Raw genomic sequence first — 13,836 nt, 5'->3', positions numbered from 1 at the left:
CCCTCATTTGACCAACTCCTACTAAGTTTAGATATGTAGAAGGGCTTAGATATATCCAGAGTAAGCCACATGCAACATGTTACTTGATCAATTTTCTAAAATAAGGTTTTGGGACAATGACAATAGCAGAAGAAAACATGGAGGAATGAAGTCCTAATTACTCTACATGCATATTTTTTGACAGTAGGGGAAACCTTTTGCAGATAAGTTACAAACAAAAGGCAAACAATTTTGTACAAGACATTTAACACATTCTGTACAATGTCTTCACTTTGCTGTCATCATTTGTACAAACTCTTCATAGTTTACTTGACCATCGCCATCAATATCTGCTTCCCTGATCACTTCATCAACCTCTTCATCTGTTAACTTCTCTCCAAGGCTTGTCATCACATGGCAACGTTCTACTGCACTAATGTAGCCATTGCCATCCTTATCGAACACACGGAATGCTTCTCTAATTTCTTCTTCACTGTCTGTGTCTTTCATTTTTCTTGCCATCATTGTCAGAAATTCCGGGAAGTCAATTGTGCCATTACCATCAGCATCTACTTCATTAATCATGTCCTGTAACTCTGCTTCTGTAGGATTCTGCCCAAGAGACCTCATTACAGTTCCCAATTCCTTTGTTGTAATAGTCCCATCACCATCCTTGTCAAATAGTGAAAAAGCTTTGAATTCCGCAATCTGCTCCTCAGTCAGCTGGTCAGCCATGCTGCTAGTGCTACGGGTCTCCGAGACTCAACCACACAACCACTCAGCTCGCTGGCTCCACTTGGACTCAGAATCAGATTTCTCAAAAATGATCCCCAACTCCCTTCTCGTATTTTGTCAGCTTCAGTTCCCAGCACCACCAGCAGGGGGAGTCATAGACCAATACTCTGCTCTCTTGGTGATTGGGTGTGGCTGTGCTGTCCCCCGGATTGGGGGCTTCCTTTGGGAATGCCAGGTCGAGAAAGGGAGTGGAAGAGTGTAGGGAGTGCAGAGAAGTGAGGGCACTTTCCTTTTCCATGGGCTCATGGTATGTCCAAGGCGATGGAGCAAGAACTGCAGCAATACGAACTCCCTGACATGCAGGCGAGGATTTTGACCCCGCTGTGCCTTGGTTCCTGCCTTTTCTCATCTCCTAGACCCTGCCAGGCTCAGGTCAAGTTCAGAGGCTTCTCTGCCTTGTCACCACCCTCACCCCTTCAAACCTGATGGGTCTTCCTGTCCTTTAAATTCAACTAGCTTTGTTTATTTTGTAAATGTTCTGTATACTTTTAAAAAAGATTTCATCTACTTATTTTTCTTTAGACAGAGGGAAAGGGAGGGAAAGAAACATTGATATGTGAGAGAAACGATGGTTGGTTTCCCCGCCCTCGCGCCCCAGCCGGGACCAGGCCCAAAATCCAGCTCCTGCCCTGACAAGGACCAACCAGTGACTTTTCTCCTTGCAGAGCCATGCTCAAGGAGCTGAGCCGCACCGGTCTTGGCTCTATATTTCATTTAGCTTTTTATTGTGGAAATTTTCAAACATACATGAGTAATGAACCTGGTATAATGAGCCTAACTTCAGCAATCATTAGCATTCTGCCATTTTTATTTCACACCCCGACCCCTCACCTTTTTTTCTGGGCTATTTTTAAAGCATGCGGCAGACACGATTCGTTTGACTTACAGTAAGTACTTCAGTGCACACCTTTAAAAACAGGACTTTAAACAAGTCCGTCACAGCACTACAAACATGTCTAGCCGACAGTGGTTCCTTATTGTTAACCACCCCATTCGTGTACAACTTTCCCCGATTGTCCTGAACATGTCTTTTATACTTGGCTGGTTCCAACGGAAATAAACAACGAAGATAAATTGTCTTTAGTAGTATGTCTTTAACACACTACTTTTTAAAATGCCATTCATTTGTGAAAACCACTCATTTCTTCTACGGAACTGCCCACCGTCTGTGTTTGGCTGACTGTCCTCAGTGTTGAGCTGTTCCCCTTCCCCCCTCCCCCTGCGGTGGTGGTAAGACCTTGGGGCCGCATCAGGTTCACGTTCGTTCTGTCACAAGGACACAGGCCTTTATCCTCCTGCGTCATTTTGAAGCAAATTTCAGACATTATATTTAATTTCTAAACACTTCAGGATGTATTTCTCAAAGGTTAGGACTTATTTTTAAAACCATATTGCCATATTACTATTATCAGATAAAAATTCCTTAGCGTAACCAAATAACCAGTGTTCACATTTTCTGTCTCATAAATTATTTTGTATAGTTTTGTTCAAATTAGCATCTAAATATGAGAGGGGACCCCAAAACCCAGAATTTATAAAAAATCATGTATTTGGCCCTGGCTGGTGTAGCTCAGTAGATTGAGCGTGGGCTGCGAACAAAAGGGTCGCCAGTTTGATTCCCAGTCAGGGCATATGCTGGGGTTGCAGGCCAGGTCCCCAGTAGGGGGCGTGGGAGAGGCAACCACACATTGATGTTTCTTTCCTTCTCTTCCCCTCTCTCTAAAAATGAATAAATAAAATCTTTAAAAAAATTGCGTATTTGTTTTTACCTGTTTAAACTTCATTCCCCTTCAAAGTACTCTCCGTTCGATACGATATACCTAAAGAGATGTTTTTTCTATCACTCAAAAACAGTTTTGACTCAATTTTGATGCCTTTAGTGCTTCTGCCTTTTTGTTGTTATTGTTTGTTTCACCTCTTCTGTGGCAAAATGTTTCCCTTTGAGGGCTTTTTTTGCAGTAGGGGGGACAAAAACAAAGTTATCTGGTGAGACCGGGTTAATAGGGAGGGTGGGGCACCGAGGCCATGCCATTTTTGGTGAAAAACTGCTGAATACTCAGCCTGGTGCGGGCAGGTGCTCTGGTAAATCACCTATTGTAAAATGGGCAGATGTGTTGAGTTTTTAAAAACAAATGACTGAAGCTGAATGCAGCCTCTCACAACACTGCCAGCTGGTTCACTGGTATAGGTGGGTTCCTAGAACACTCACCCAACTACATGGGGCCTGCCCTCCAGAAGGTAATTCCAGGTGTTTTGGGTCCCCACTAGTAAGTCCCGTATGTTGCAATTGATTGATGTGTCTCTTAAATTCTTATACTCCATAGGCATCTCCTCAACTTTTACTTTTTTCCTTGCAATTTGTTAAGAAGTTGGATTATTCATCCTATAGAGAATGGTTATATTTCACATGTTTTTATTGCTCTGTATTTTCTGTTACATTGGTAATTAAAGTCAGAGACCAGATTAGATTCGGGACTTTTGTGTTTGTTTTCACAACACTTAAGAGATTTATGTGCTCCCGTGAAAAGGCTCAGGCAGTAGCTGGTTGTCTTTTCGATGCTGGCAGTCACTGACGTCTTTACTTGGACCCATTATTTCATAGGCATTGGGGAATGATGATACTCTTTCATTTCTTCTTCAAAATAATCAGCCTCCTCCCAGTCCCTCCCTCAGGATGACAGAGAGGTTTTCCCTCAGTGGCGTCATGTACTCAAGAATTCACACGTACTCGATGTTTCGGTCCTTCCCATTGTTCCTCATGCTCAGACTGTTCCCATTTCTGGCCAGTGGGAGCCTCTTCAAGTTGATTTTCTGGATCCTTTTGACACAATCATTTTGAAAGTTTCTTTGTTTTCTGGCCTGACTGGATGTCCCAGCCCATCTTGTATATTTGTGGCCACAGACCTGGAATGAGCTATTTCCTGTAAGGGTCTGTGACTGCTTTGTTTTGGAAAAAGGATGTAGAGGCCATAATATCTGCATCAGGGGCGCTTGTTACTGGATTGGTTACTGGTTTTAGGCTTTTGAAGTGGACCAAACTGGGGGAAAATTCAATGCAAATACGTTGTACGTTGGCATTGCTACTTCCAGGTCAAGTTCAGGACTGTACACGTGCGTGCACACACACACACACACACACACACACACACACGGTATTTTGCTTCTCTAATTCCTCCCACCCTGAAACAGCCTGGCCCAGAGGCTGTGTGTGAGTGTGTATGAGTGTGTGTGAGTGTGTGTGATATGTGAGCAGCAAAAAGGACCCATCAGTGTCAGCCTGCCCGTGCCACCAGCACACAGAGGCTGGCCCACCAGCGTGCTCACTCTTTGTCCCCTGGCCCAGCAGCCACCTCCTCGCTGTGCTGGTGGTTCCAGGGGACACGAGAGGAGACTGCAAGCCCTTGGGGAGCACGAGGCTGGGGCGCAGAGGCCTTCCGCAGCACAAGTCTGCGATACCTGGGGCCGGATAAGCCAGTTCACAGGCAGCTGGGGCCTTGTGTTGGTAGTTCCCCAGTCTTAAAGTGCGTTTCTCGCAGAAACATAACTCGCTAACGAGTATGGAAAGAGAGGAGTGAGGCAGGAGGAAGGGGCCTCTGGGAAGGAAGGAGGAGGAAGCCACAAGTGACCTCAAAGACATCACAACCGAGCTGGCTGAGTCCTCTGTGCGTGGGGTCCCCAACACGGGCAACCCAGCCTGTGCCTTTAAGGAACAAGCTCGTATGAACCAAATGCACATCGACGATGTATCAGGCATCTGTAAGTAGAAAATGCAGAACATGAAACAAAGATACTGTAGCTGGAAAAGACATTGGCGTTCGGGCTGCCTGTCTCTACCAAACCCAAGAAGCAATGACAGCGATTGAATCTTTATGGGCGCTTTATTCAGATGGCCGGGGATCCAAGAAGATGGCGGGTTCATACCCTAACAGCCCATCTTGTCTTTTCTTTCCAGGCCGTTTCCATAGCAGGGAATAAACAAGGTGTGGTGGGGACTCTGAGATTCAGGGAGAATTTCGTGAAGGAAGCAGCAACATTCCTGTCCTGGGCAGTTAGCTGTTCCCAGGGGCGGGTGGTCCTCTGTCTCTCCCTGGAGCACAAAGGTCCAGATGCCTCCAGATTTCCCCAGGCAGTAATCTCTAGCCAGTGCCCCAGGAGGTCGGCTGTTTTTCCAGGAGCCAGGACCAGCCTTATCTGTAGTTTCTGAAACAAAAGCTTTAACACATACATTACTTGCTAAGCTTGTAACTTTTACCTTAAGCTAAAATTCGCCAAGTCTTGAGTCCCCTACCAACACTAATGCAGTTTATAGGACGGAGAAATGATTTTTCTGTGATGGAGAGAGGAAGGGTCAGGCTATTCATAGCCCTCTCCACCCCCACCAGGCCAGATCCTGCCCATCTCCCAGAGGGGGGTGGAGATGGGGGTCCTGGCTTGTGGTTTGAGCCCAGACATGGAGAAAGGGGCGCCAGGCTGGGGTAGGTGGGCAGTGCCCCATCCTTGTACATTCATGGGTCTTCCTTTCTGGCCTGGAGTGCCCCTCCCTGCAGAGCCGTGCGTGGGGAGGAGGAGCGGGCAGAGTAGGGGTGGGGAACATCCCCTGGGCAGCCTGGGTCTCAGGTTACTTCTCTTGCTGTTGGGGAAAAAGCCCTTTGTTTCCAGGGTCAGGTTCCATTACAGCAGCCTGGCAGTTTTGTCACCGCTGGCCCGAGGCTGTTCAGAACTGGTGCTTTCTGACACGCAGCACTGTCACCAGATCTCTGCACACACTGGGAGGCAGCTTGTCATTGACCCTAGTCTGCCCCTCACTGGCATTGACTTTCGACAAGTCCTTGTGCTGTGTGTGTGGTGAGGGCCTCATAGATCGAGGACACAGATGCTGGAATTCTGTGGCACAGACACCTCGATTCCGTGCACCCCGCCTACCTGGCAGCTAGCAATGTGCAATCCCCACTGATGCTCTCTCCTTCCCTCCTTCTCGCCAGGAAAATGTTTGCCTGCCTTCCTCTATGCTGGGCCCTATGTTAGCCCTGGGGCTGTGGCAACGAGAGAGACGCCACCACCGCTGCAGCTCAGGTGGGGCAGTGAGGGGGCCGGTGGGAAGCAGCCCCGTGCCCACGTAGGGACCCAGGTTGGGGGGTGGGGGGAGCGGGCTGCAGGGAGAGCAAGGTGTGGGTCTGACACAGCGGGCACCCCGAGGGCTGGCCTTTCCTTAGTGACTTCGTTACAGCGACACGAGAGGAGCCTGCAGGCGGGAGGCCCTCGTCCTCCTTCCCTCGGTGACCTGGCTGGCTGAGCTGATGCGACTGGTCTGTCGGGGGGCCGCTGACTTGGGGCTGCCTTCGTTCTGCCACCACTCATTTCAAAAGGTGGAGGTGAGGGGCCTGCAGGAAGCCTCTGCACTGTCTCCACAGCTTTTCCGTAACTCTAACGTTATACCCAAGAGAGAGGATTGTTTTTGTTTAATGCGGAGGACTTCAGGCCTGTGTCATCCCCTTCCGATGAGCCTCCTCCAGTCGGTCGTCACCTGTTGCTGCTGACTGGACCCCTGGTGGGGAGAGGCACCGGGGTGTGGAGAGGCACGTGCAAAATGCAGACCTGTGCCCTGAGCTCTCACGTTCCCCGTGAGGAAGGACGGCACGTGCAAGCGAGAGGTTATTTCTAGCATCGCCAGGCAGTGTGACAAGTGCCACCAGGGCCGAAAGAACAAGGGGGCGTGGCGGGAGCAGTGCTGCCAGGAGCGTGTGTCTGAAATAGGGACAAAGCCTCTTTCCCTCCTCAGAGCAAGTTCACAGCGTTCTGACTTAATGAACACTTTCAAAGCACAGGAGCACTTCCATCGACCGGACATGCATTTGCTCCATCTCCATGCATTAGTCATGAAGAAAGCCACCGAGGCTTATTGACCCCACACCCTACTATCCCTCCCATCGATCACCTCGCTGCTGACCATCACCGCCCCTGTCGTGCCATCTGTCTCTTGGACCAATACATTAACCTTATTGATCTCCCTGTGGCCTCGGCTCGCCCTGCCGGCTGGCCGCTAAGGCCCTGCCTGCACTGCAGCCTGAGCCCTCCTCCCAGAGCACCGAGAAGACACCCAGGCAGCCGAGAACCCTTGGGAGACTCACCTGCACGTGGCAGCCAAGCTCCGTGCGGCTCTTCGCCCTCTTCACCTGCTGCTCTCCTGGTCTCTTAGTCCCCCAAACCCTGCTTCTGCCACAGTGAGCTTCCACCCATGGTACAACCACACCTGTCTCCGTGGGGCCTTGGTGCCTGTGCACCTGATGCATTCTCTCCGTGGAAAGCCCTGCGTCTTCTCTGCCTACCGAGATTGATTTGTGCTCCAACTCTCAGCTGCGGCATCTCCTTCTCCAGTTCCCCCGGTGCTAATCACATCCCCGCCAGTCTTCCCAGAACATGCCGTGACTGTGGCACTCGTGTGCATCGGGCAAAAATCCATTTGACTTATTCATCTACTGGTTCTTTCCACAGACATTTATGAAGAAGCAACCGCCACGTGTCAGGGCTGTGACCGGGTGCAAAGACAGGAGCAGTCTCTACCCTGTTGGCAGTCCCTCACCACGGAGGAGCTCAGAGAGACGCAGAAGCAATTGCAGAATGTGTGATGTGCTGTGGTGAGAGCCACAGGGCTGGAAAGTGCACTGAGGGGCCCTAGCCCGGACTGGGGTGAGGACGGCTAGTGTGGAATCAGGGAGGGCTTCCGAGGAGAAGGGAGACAAACATGAGACCTGAAGCTCCAACAGGAATTCCCAGCCTGTTCCCCCACCACGTTCTTCAGCGGCACAAGGGGCATCTTACCGTGCTGCAGCTCCAAGTCTAGGTCTGTGTCTACACATAGTAGGTGCTCTGTAAATTTGCTTGCTCGATTCAATGCATTTTTGAGCAAACATAAGAAATGAGCAAATGAAAACCACCTTACTTCTCCACAAATGGACAGCCGCAGCCTAACACGCTGGCTTCTGACGCTGGGGGCTGTGCCGACAGGGAGGCTGGGCTCGGCCTCTCGGCCTCGGGGTTCGTCCACGGCTCATTCTGGCTGTTGCATCAGCTGAGTGATACCGTGTGAATGGTGAGTGGTGCCACCTTTTTAAAATGAACTTGTGGTTTTGTTTCAGTATGCTATGGAAAGAAGCATTTTGTTTAATTTATTAATATCTGTGAATTTTATGGGTAATACGTTCCTTAGAATAGTTCTGTTTTTCTCAATGCAAAAAAGACGAAAACTTGCCGCTGTGAAGTGGGAGTGGAGCGACACCGTGGGCGGTGGGCGGGAAGCAGGAAGAGAGGCAGGGTCTGACGGCCCTGCCCTTTGTCCAGGTGCTCAGAGAACGTCCCTCTGGACCTCTCTCTCGTCCACTGTCAGGGCCAGACCTTTCCAGGGACTGCCACCTGCTTCCGACAGTGTGGCGGTTGGCTTTGCGTGCCAACTCACTAGGCCACAGGTGCACAGACACTTGGCCAAACATTATTCTGGGTGTCCGTGCGGGTGTCTGTGGAGGAGGTTAACATTTGTGGGGAGGCCGAGTAAGCAAAGGTGGGGGGCCTCACTCACTCAGTTGCAGGCCCGAAGAGGACAAAACCGCTGACTGCCCACTGAGTGAGACGGGATCCCCCTTCCTCACTGCCTTTGAGTTGGGACTTTGACCTCTTCCTGCCTTCAGACTCGGACTGGACCGTCGGCCCTGCCTGGGCCTGGAGCTGGCTGGCCGTCTCCCTGGAGCTGCTGTGGTTCTCAGGCTTTCCGACTGGGGCTGGGACTGGCCGCGGGCTCTCCCGGGCTCTCCCGAGTCTCCAGGTCCATAACCCACCCTGCAGATCCCGGGACTTGTCTCCATGACTGTGTGGGCCAGTTTCTTACAACACACTGTCCTCTCTCTATAGACCTTGTCTGGAGGTTCTAGCAGGGAGCACGGCTACTCGTATACCCTTGACTGAAGACCAGTCCTCTCCTCTGGCTACGAAGGCTGTCCTCTTCAACTGAGCATGCAGCTTTGGGAGGGATGCGCGTGGGTCAGCGAGGGAGGACGGGGACGCCCTCCTGGCCAGCTGCATCGGCCGAGTCGCCCTGGCCAACAGCAGGGTGACAGGTGTTGCAGCCAGACCCCCTCACACCCTGCTCTCTCTGCAGAGAAAAACCAATAGAAAGCCATCCTACTACCAACTGATGACTAACGAGTCATGACTAACGCATGAGGTCTTATTAATGCCAGATACATCATTGACTCATAGATGAGCGAGCTGGAGCTCAGACGCCCCCTCAGTTTACAGATGGTGAAACTGAAGCCCAAGAAGGAAGGTTCTTTCCACGGCACATTCCACCAACCGTGTTCACTTAGCTGGAGACCCTAATTAGAAATAAGACTTAAAATGCAAACATCCCTGGGAAAATAATTTACTGACATGAATTCACGAGAGCATATCAATGAATCGATAAAATGCCTTTTTAAAGAGCAGTTTTTGATGCGGGAAGACGGGGGTACACAGGTTGAAAAGATAGACACAGTTCCTACTCTGTTGGAGGTCCTTGCTCAGCGAAAATTTCAGAGATGTGCAGAAGCAAACTACACACAATTGGCATAGTTCGCTTCTTGAAAGTGAAAGGAGGCATTCGGAACAGTGGAGATGGTACAGGCAGGCAGGGCAGGCCCCGCCAACCTCACCTCCGTAGGACTCTGCTGAGAGCCGGCCCAGGTGGCCGTTGTGGGTGTCATGGGAGCTGGGGAGCTGAGACTACGCACATTTGGGGCAGGGCAGGGGGGCGGGGGTGACCGGTGGGAGCTGGCCCCATCCTTAATTTCAGTGAGCTCCCAGAAAGTTTCTGAAAACACAGCCTTCCAGCTACTGCTTGCATGTTTTTTTAAAAATATTGTATTTAGCCCTGGCTGGCGTAGCTCAGTGGACTGAGCACAGGCTGCGAACCAGGCATCGCAGGTTCAATTCCCAGTCAGGGCACATGCCTGGGTTGCAGGCCGAGGCCCCCAGCAACCACACATTGATGTTTCTCTCTCTCTCTCTCTCTCTTTCTCCCTCCCTCTCTCTCTAAAAATAAATAAATAAAATCTTTAAAAAATATATTGCATTTATTTCTAGAGAGAGGAGAAGGGAGGGAGAAAGAAAGGGAGAGGAACATCATGTGAGAGAGAAACATTGATCGGTTGCCTCTCGCACGTCCCCAACTGGTGACCCGGCCTGCAACCCAGGCATGTGTCCTGACTGGGAATTGAACCAGTGACCCTTTGGTTTGCAGGCCGGCACTCAGTCCACTGAGCCACGCCAGCCAGCGCTGCTTGTGTGTTTTTAAACACGACATTTTTAGTGCCTGCCATCTGTCTTCCTGGTTACTGGGAAGTGCTGTGGCTCCAGTGGGGCACAGAGTGTTTGGAGCAGCGAGGCAACCAGTGGCCTATTTTCAAATTTCAAGCGTAACATTTTTGCTTTTTGCTTGTGTGAAGCCTATGATTGGGTTTTCTCCTTGGGTCAACAGCTTGAAAGAGAAAGCCACATTCTGCCTGGTCTAGTCAGTGTCACAGTTGTCCGTCTTGTTTAGAGCAAGGGCAATGGGCAAAATGGTGAAGACACTCGAAATCCCATCACATGAGGAAGGGGTGAAGGAAATGGAGACACGTTTAGCTTGGCATCCTCAGGAGGCTGGAGGGCAGTCTTCAGCTACTTAAAGGGCAGTTCTGCGGAGGTAGGAATGCATTGTTCTGTTCTCCAGGGAGCAGGGGGCTGGAGAACAGCCAGGAGATACAGACTTGATAGTTGAAGGGTAAATGGAGGAAGGGAGTTCTCCGGGAACATGGGCTGACCAGTGCTTGGTGCAGGGTCACACGGGAGATGCAAGTACTGGGAGGCAGTCCGTCTGCATTGTTAAGCACCCTCTAACCCTGCGAGTCTCTACGGCCCTGGGCAATGGCCAGTTGCCACAAGTAAAGACACGTAAAGAGGTCGAAGCACGACTACTCGTCCAAACAAATGCATTGGTCTGTGGGGCACAACCACTCTGTTTGACCAGAGAAGCTGAGGTCCAGTGCCAAGGACACACACGGCCGCGACGCAGAAGAGAACGCTGTGTGGGCTGGAGCTTGAAGGCGGTGGAGGAGACGGTGGGGGAGGGTGTGTCAGCAGCAGGGCGGTGGGCAGCACGAATCGGAAAGCGGGGACTAGGTGAGGAAGGCATTGGGAGCCACTGGCCCCGCGTCGTTCCGGGGGCGGGGCCCCTTGCCTGCAGCCCAGCCGTGTGGCTGGCACATCCAGTTATCACATGCTGTGGGCTGAATGTGGGTGCCCCCCCACCCCAAACGTGTGTGCTGAAACCCTAAAGCTCCCCGAGAGCTGGCACTCACAGGCGGGAGGCGCTGGGGTCACGAGGGCGAAGCCTGCATGAAGGAGATCAGTGCTCCTGGGAGAGACCCCACAGAGCGCCTGTCCCTGCCACCGTGTGAGGACACAGGAAGGGGCCTCACTGTGAGCCGGGAGGAGGCAGAACATGGCTGCGCTAGTGCCCTGGCCTCGGGCTTCCCAGCCCTCAGACCTCGGGCACTACGTTTCTGTTTATAAGCTACTTCCCTGGTACTTTATGATAGCGCCCGAGTGGCCTTATCCAACACGCTCCTTCTGCCTCGACACCGCGCTCACCGATGACCGTGATGGGCGTGGTTTGGCTTTTCCTGCCCTTTTCTCTCCAGCGAGGGTGTATGACCGAGGCCCTGCCCCGGCACTTTCCTCAGCATCACACTTGTTTACTCGTCAGTCTATTACCCTGACGTTCCCTGCGGCCCTGTCCCTAGCACCGGGCCTGGGGCTTTCAAGGAATTCCAAGGGATGGAGGAGACAGTCGCGCTAAGGGCTGAGGGAGCTGCGTAAACAAGGGCTGGAGCCCTGGGAGCGCCTGGCGTCTTCGAGGGCTGCCACGTGCGAGGTCCGAGATGAGGCTGCCAAGGGGCTGGACTGTGAAAGGTCACTAATCAAAATAGGGAACACTGACGGTGACACAACCTTTAACCTTGCCCTTCACAGGCCTTTCAGGCTGGAGCTTGGACTTCATTCTGGAAGCGGCAGGGAAATCAATCCTTCGGACACACTAAAACAGACGAGTGATGTAATCAAATGTGTGTTTCAGAAAGTTTCCTCATGGTCATGTGGAGGGTGGGGTGGAGTGCCTGGGTCCTGGGAGAGAGGTTAGAAGGCTACTGCAACAGTCCGAGCAAGAGATGGTGAGTGCCCTGGGGACAGGCGTGAGTAGGGGACAGATGTAAGATACCACAGAGATTAGATACAACTCACCAAGGTGACCCATTGCCTGAGGAAGGCGAGGAAGAAAAAATCCCCAGAGATGACTGAGATGTCTGGGTAATGCCGTCAAGTGAAATTTAGGAGGATTTGGTGAGGTGTGGCAGGCAGAGGGAATGAGTCCAAGTGGCGTGTTCTGAGATGGAAGGGCCATGAGGACATCCGGGTGCAAAAATCCTGTAGGAAATTGAAAACATGAATCTGGAGCTCAGGGGAGAAGTGAGGGTCAGAGATAAAGGTTACAGGTCATTAGCACGTGGGGCTGCATGAAGCCTTGGAGAGAAGGAGGCTGCTCATGGTGTGGGGAGGGACAGGAGTCCAGAGGTAGAGCCCATGCCTCAGAGCTGGTGGAAAAGAAGCCCCAACAAGGCAGAAGCTAGCCAGAGAGCTAGCAGGAGAACTGTGGGACCTGAGAGAGGACTGTGTTTCAGAGAAGGTGCCAGGAAGGCCTATTCAAGCCTGCTTTGGGGGGTCAGGGAATGTTCGCGCAAGGCGGTCATGTCTGAACTGGCCTTGAGGATGACTACAAGATGGACAAGGCCTGAAAAGGGAGGTCAGATCTGGCCGTCCAGGTGGCTGTGGCCTTCACTAGGGGAGGCAGTGGTGGGGACAGCAGACGCTGTCAGCACACAGAAGCGTGATCAGACGGGGAGAAAGTACATGTGGCAAATATAAGCCACTATTTTTTGAGGTTTGATACCTAAGGGAAGGAAAGAGGGGAAAAGACAGGCTGATCGTTGAAGAGGGAAGTCTTCTCAGGACCGGCGCGGCTTGGGCAAGCCCCATCCTTCTCCGTGGCAGGCTCGTTCACCCCTCCGAGCTGTGCCCTTCGCCAATCTAGTCATTCCATCAGCGTTTACTGGGCGGAGCCTGGGGAAGGGACTCAGCGGGGCCGCAGAGATCAACAAGGCCTCTGAGGACCCAGTCCAAAGAGTTGGACAAGCTAATAAGAAACTTCAGGCTCTGGCTGGTGTGGCTCAGTGGACTGAGCACTGGCCTGTGGCCCAAAGGGCCGCTGGTTCAATTCCCAGTCAGGGTCCACGCCTGGGTTACAGGCCAGGTCTGCAATGGGGGGGCACACAAAAGGCAACCCCACATTGATGCTTCTCTCCCTCTCTTTCTTCCTTCCCCTCTCTCTAAAAATAAATAAAATCTTAAAAAAAAAAAAAAGAAGAAAGAAACTTCGGGTTAGTGTGGTAAGAACCACAGCAAGGAGGGCCAGTACTGGAGGTCATACTCCAGTGCAGGGGTGGACAGGACTTCCTCGGCAAGTGACAGCTGAGCTGAGACCTAAAGGGGGAAGTAGTGGGGTGGGGCAGAGCAGGGCAGAAGGCAAATGTGTCCCTAAAACCCCCTCCCCAAATTTCTCTGAACCTGAGGTACCCCGGAGTGCGAGGGTGGCCGATCTTCTCTGCTGAGAACGTGATGTTCCTCCCAACCCCGCTGCAGCACCCAGTCTGCACCCCGACTTAACCGACACCCTTTCCTGGGCCACTGTGGCTGTTACCCACTCATCTACTAGAAACTTCTAGACAAGAGGCTGGTCTTAGTCTTCTTTGGATCTCAAGTGTCTAGTGCAGCACTCAGCACATGGTTGATGCATAAAAATATTTTGTGATATGAAATCCTCTCAGGCCCAGGGACGTCGCCACAGCTAATCCATTTTCAAGGGGCGACTGGCAGGGTGAAGGCAGAGAGGTGAAAAGGGAAAGGAAGCCCCCGGCTGGCGTAGCTCAGTGGATTGAGCAC

The 13,836-nt window shown here is 51.8% G+C and overlaps 1 protein-coding gene across 1 annotated transcript; it reads right to left on the bottom strand.

Annotated features, from left to right (window-relative positions):
* Window positions 1-34: 34 nt before the first annotated feature.
* On the bottom strand, window positions 35-788 carry LOC114511912 (calmodulin-1-like). The gene has a single exon (XM_028530749.2). It carries the CDS (start codon window positions 712-714, stop codon window positions 268-270), a length of 447 nt encoding a protein of 148 aa, XP_028386550.1. The 5' UTR covers window positions 715-788; the 3' UTR covers window positions 35-267.
* Between the last annotated feature and the right edge of the window lie 13,048 nt (window positions 789-13,836).

Source organism: Phyllostomus discolor, chromosome 14 (genome assembly GCF_004126475.2).
Source record: "Phyllostomus discolor isolate MPI-MPIP mPhyDis1 chromosome 14, mPhyDis1.pri.v3, whole genome shotgun sequence".
NCBI lineage: Eukaryota > Metazoa > Chordata > Mammalia > Chiroptera > Phyllostomidae > Phyllostomus > Phyllostomus discolor.
This window is presented reverse-complemented; position numbering and strand designations above follow the sequence as displayed.